General features: G+C 39.6%; 1 protein-coding gene across 1 annotated transcript; it reads right to left on the bottom strand.

Annotated features, from left to right (window-relative positions):
* Positions 1 to 938: 938 nt before the first annotated feature.
* slitrk2 (SLIT and NTRK-like family, member 2) lies at positions 939 to 4,426 on the bottom strand. The gene has a single exon (XM_026279656.1). The coding sequence runs from the start codon at positions 3,980 to 3,982 to the stop codon at positions 1,418 to 1,420; it is 2,565 nt and encodes an 854-aa protein (XP_026135441.1). The 5' UTR covers positions 3,983 to 4,426; the 3' UTR covers positions 939 to 1,417.
* Positions 4,427 to 5,677: the final 1,251 nt, after the last annotated feature.

Below are 5,677 nucleotides of genomic sequence, written 5' to 3'. Positions count from 1 at the left end.
GCAAAGGAAATCACTTCATTTGAAACTGGATGAAAAAACATTCTCTCACATTGAGCACTGTAGCCATTACGCTCCTTCTCTTTTTCCATGTGGGAAAACATTCGCGTCACTTTGAACTTAAACTGCTAAGATAAGTTGCAAACATATTTAAAAAGGTATTGAATTATAAATGAAAAAAAAAAAAAAAACAGTAATTATACACAAGGCACCCCAAAGTTTTTGAATATAGCAGTGATAGAGGGCCTTATTTACATTTATGTAAACAAGCAAACTGATAAAAAATTAATCGGCCAATCAATAAATTAATAAACGTATTTCTGTACTAAGAGGAAGTAAAAAGGTTATCTGATTAATGGTACATGAAATTGCTATATAGTTTTTTTTTTTTTTTTCAAGTATTTAACTAATCTACAAAAAGGCATGTTTTTAAATTCAGCACTGAGTCAACAGTATCTCTACCGGCTAATGCAAACTCATTCTAGCACCTTGGACAGCAACTGTGATGTCCACAGGAAAAGACGATCTGATTTTAATGAAGAAATGAATGATCAAATGTTGTAGGAGCCACAGTTTGGATATTATATCAAGCAAATTGGTGTGTCATGATACACACAGAAAATTCAGGCAAGCAAAGATTATCAAATAATTTTCTGCTCCATTTCTTCTTCACCGACAATGCTTCATGGCACAGAAACTAGACAAATACAATCAGCTACCACATATAGCAATTTACCCCCCCCCCACCCTACCCCTACACACACACACACACACACACACACACACACTGCCGTGTGCCATTAAAGGAAATCAGTTGTGCTGCTGAATACTGCTCAATCCCCATCCATCACTGAATGCATAAGAAACTCACAATTTTTCCTAATTTTCTTCAAGCTGAAAGGACCTGATTTTAGAGCCACAAAAATGTGTGGTAAATAATATTCTCGTAAACACCGGAGTACCCTTTAACTTTTTTCCCATTTAATGCAATGGACAAATAATTCTATTTTACAGAGTCTTAAAATACAGCACTTATAAAAATTTGATTAGCAGAAAGCAGAGATAAAATTCTTCAAGTGCAAAGGCACTTCTGGAACCACAAATTTGTGTTGCACTCGCCATCCAACATGTTCTTCAGGAATGTCATTTCAACAACCCTGTCGTCTGAGAGAAAATATATTTCATATTACAAAAAAAGCATGGAGCTGTAAGCTATACATATGCTTGCGACAACTGCTACAGTCTTTATGTTTCAAGTAGAAGAAATAATTTAAACCTTAGAGAAAATAATATATCATCTCTAAATTGCCGGTATGTACACAGCCTCTAAAAGAAGATGGAAGGCTTAGGTCTGTGGTGGTGTTATTATTGTCTCTTGTGGTTGAATACACAGATGATACAGGTTTACAGGGACTCAATCTTACAACTGACTCATTGCAGTTTGTTTCTCCAGAACTTCGAGGTAGTCCGGCTCGGTTTTAAGCTTGTTGGATAGTAAAGGATGCTCATTTTTGGACTGTGCAGCATATTTTCTGGGGGTTCCATAGAGAACGGTTTTGTTTAATCGATCCTGGTTGTGTCGCCGGGTGGTTTCGTAGGGGGGGATGAAGGATTTTTTGGGTAAAGTGCAAAAGTTATAGCTGAATGGCCCGGACTGGGGCAGATCTTTTGCTCTCTCCACAATGTTCTGGTAAAGCAGTTCCGGCTCGCGGTTGGCACAGGGCTGTTTGTCAATGAACTCCACTGTGCTTATGGTGAAAGCTGGGCTTCGATCAGGGTCCTCCTTCTTAGGGTCAAGAGTGCTGAAGCTCAGTTCCTTCAGGTTCCGATAGTAGGCCACCTGCTCATTCTCCTTCTGCATGTAGATGGGATTCTGACACATCTGACCTACGGGCGGAGGGATGTAGTTATACACGTGGTTGTCGCTTTTGTCCGCGTTGGCATCCGCGTTGTATGAGCCGTACTGTACTTGGAAGGAGTTCAAGTCCAAATGGTTATTGGTGCCCGAGGGAATGTTGTCCACTCCCTTGCGACGTTTGAGGACGAACACGAACAACCCTGCCCCGAAGCACACGGAGAGAATGAACACAACGAGCAGGCCTAGGATGAGAACGGACAAGGGCACCTCTGGAGGCATTTCGGGCATTCTGTCCGTAGGGGTTACGACAGAAGAAGGGGTCACCTCAGTGCTCGAGCTCATGACAGTGGGGGGTTTAGTCACAGGAACCTCATCAGTCTCAGGGCAGATGGCATCATTTCGGAGGGAGCGCAAGAGCCGACCTGCGTGCTTGGATGGGGAGTCACACGTGATTTCATTTACCACCACGCTGGTGCTGGACAGCTCCATCCAGTTCTTAAGCTCCACAATGTCACAGGTGCAGTCCCACGGATTCTCTTGGAGATCAATCTGAATGAAGGCAGAGAGCTGGTCCAGCACCCCACGCACTGGGAGATAGGAAAAATGATTGTTTCTGAGATTAAGCCTTGTCAGCATAGTACCTCCAAACACATTGTCGGGAAGGGATCTCAGCAGGTTATTATTAAGGAATAATAGCTGCAGATTGTGCAGCGAGTTGAATGTGTGAGGTAAAATCTCTTTAATGATGTTATATTCCAGGTAGAGATATTGCAAGCTCTGCAGCCCAGCAAATAAAGACTGGGACAGGCTTTCGATGTAGTTGCCGTTCAGATAGAGCCTCCTTAAACTTGTGAGATTCTCAAAGGCTCCGTCCTGAATGATAGCTATTCTGTTATTCCCTAAATGCAGGAGCTCAAGGGAGCTGTACTCTGTCAGGTCCGTTCTGTATATGGTCTGCAAATAGTTGCCAGTTAAATGCAGCTTCTTTGGATACGACGGTTTGGGTTGAAGTTCAGAGATGTTCTGAAGCTTTCTCTCCTGACAATTAATGTTTAATCCACTGTCTGGATTTTGCGATGTGCACACGCAAATGCTCGGGCAGGTCATCGGAACGGGTGAGCGTGTCTGGTACACCATGATAGGCCCAAATACGTGTTTATCTCTACTGGATGTGACACGTGGGGTGGGGCGATATCTCATTTTGGGGGGGCGGGAGGCCTTTGGGGGTCTTGTCGGGGTGACTCGAGGCCGCAGTGTTGGAGACGGACCCTGGTACTGTGAATCAGATGGTGGTTGCATGGCACGATGACTTGCGTCTCCAGGATTGCGCCTGGGGCAAAGGTCTTGCTTGATCAGCTGTGTGACGTCTTTACCATGCAGTCTGAACGGCGTCTCACAAACGATATCCCCTACGAAGACTGAAATTGTATCCAGCCAGGCTTTCAGGGGTATCAGATCACAAGTGCAATTCCACGGGTTCTCTTCCAGCTGAATCTCCATTATTCCACCTATATGCTCTAGAACGCCGGCAAACGGCAGCATCTTCAGCCGGTTTCCCCTTAAATCCAAATGCGTCAACATGACAAAGCGGAATATGTTGTTAGGTAGAGAGAGCAAAAGGTTGTCGTTGAGTATCAGGACTTTGAGTTTATTCAGTTTGTTGAAAGCCCCAGCCTCTATGGCACTAATGTAATTATAATCAGCTTGCAAATACTCCAAACTCTCCAAACCAGAAAAAGTGTCCTCTCTAATGATCTCCAGGTTATTATTATTGAGATGAAGACGCTTCAAGTTTTTTAACCCATTGAATGCCCCTGTTTTAATCTCCTGCAAACCATTATTACCCAAATGAAGAGATGTTACATTACCATAATTGAGGAATTCGTTCGGGCTTATCTTCGTGAGAAAGTTTCCATTCAGAAACAGTTGGCTGATTTTGTTTTGCGGAGGCTGAAAATGACTGACCGTGGTAAAACCCTTGTTTTCACAATTGATATTCAATGCGTTCTCCTTTTCCTCGCAGGAGCACCGGTTTTTGCAAATGTCTTTGGAAGTTTTGCGGCTGTCTGTCTTTGAAGGGAAACTGGTGACTGTTAAAACGCTCAACAAGAGAATGTTGTTCAGCATTTTTACAGCAATAATGCCGAAAGCCCTAGCATTAATGTGCAAATCTCAAAACAGGCATGCACAGCCCCAAAGATGATTTCAGAAAGCGCACAGAAGCGCACAGCTCTCCATTGACCCTCCTTAAATCCCAAAAGGCGGAATGGAGAAGACATCCATCACCGAGCGCACTGTGACCGCTGCTGGACCGAACGCATCGCCGTTCCTCGCAGTGATAGTGAAATCCCGGACTAATGAGCAAACATTCATGCAAGGGCATCCGAGGCACCACAGTTCTGAGTCTCGGAGCTTAAACTGTCCCCTTTCACCTGAAACGCTAGGATATTCAGACGAAAGCAACTTCTCGCATGTGATCCTGCATGGCGACAGTCAACTTGACAGTGCGTGATGCGCGGAATAACTGAGTGCTACGCGAGCGAGCTTCAGAGTGAGAGAGATGGACTCCGCGCTTGCTCACTCACTCCCACCAGGAACGCGCGCCTCTGTGTGTGTGTGTGTGTGTGTGTGTGCTGGATGAGACAGTGTGTGAGCTCTGCGAGGAATTCCGACGTCACCGCTCTTGAGTGAGTAGATGCTTTCCTTTTCTACTTAATAACGCTATTTTAATGGCAGGTTATAATTATCAGTTTTTGATAAATTATTTCTAAAAATGAAATTGATTACCTTCATGTTTTATTTTTCTTCTGTCATTGTATTGCATTTAACGTTTTGTTTATTTTGATTATTTATTTCATTTATGCAAAATATTTCTGAAATATTGCTACGCATGTTCCAATGCGTATTGAACTCCTCAATTTGTTATTATTATTATTATTATTATTATTATTATTATTATTATTATTATTATTATTATTATTATTATTATTATAATTATTATTATTATTATTATTATTATTATTGTCGTTGTTGTTATTATTAATATTATATATATATATATATATATATATATATATATATATATATATATATATATATATATATATATATATATATATATATATATATATATGCATTTTTATTTAATTTACTTATGTTAGTGTGACGTTTATATCTTCTATAAATAAATTACATAAAAACAGCAGTTGTCTATGTTTATTTGTTTAGTTCATAATGAATTTAACATTCATTTTTATCAAAATGAGATTGAAATGATATTAAATAAACAAGTAGTTTCTATAATTAAAGTAACTGGCATTGACAAAAGCAGATGCTACAATCGTAACACGCCACTAGGAGGCGCAATCAGCTCCAAAATATAAATGAAATCTATCTATCTATCTATCTATCTATCTATCTATCTATCTATCTATCTATCTATCTATCTATCTATCTATCTATCTATCTATCTATCTATCTATCTATCAATTAGGTGTCAATACATTTTTTTTATTTTTTAATTATGCAAAACATGAAACGCAGCAGCACTGTTGTGAGCATATACTGATGATGCACATACTCAGACACAGCCACAAACATTGGTAGAAATAAAGATCATTGACATGTCCATTTAAATAATAATAATAATAATAATAATAATAATAATAATAATAATAATAATAATAATAATAATAATAATAATAATAATAATAATAATAAACAATACAATTAATACATATATAAATTAAATAAATAATGAATTGGTATTTATTTTGCTTATCCATTCCTTTGATTATGTATTGACTGGTGCTTGCCAAAGCA

The sequence above is a fragment of the Carassius auratus genome, chromosome 14 (assembly GCF_003368295.1).
Source record: "Carassius auratus strain Wakin chromosome 14, ASM336829v1, whole genome shotgun sequence".
In the NCBI taxonomy this organism is placed as follows: Eukaryota; Metazoa; Chordata; class Actinopteri; order Cypriniformes; family Cyprinidae; genus Carassius; species Carassius auratus.
Note: the sequence above shows the minus strand (reverse complement) of the source record. Positions and strands in the feature narration are given on the sequence as shown.

Bases quoted from the DNA above. Each gene is read 5' to 3' on its own strand.
- slitrk2 (XM_026279656.1), bottom strand. From the start codon at position 3,982: ATGCTGAACAACATTCTCTTGTTGAGCGTTTTAACAGTCACCAGTTTC.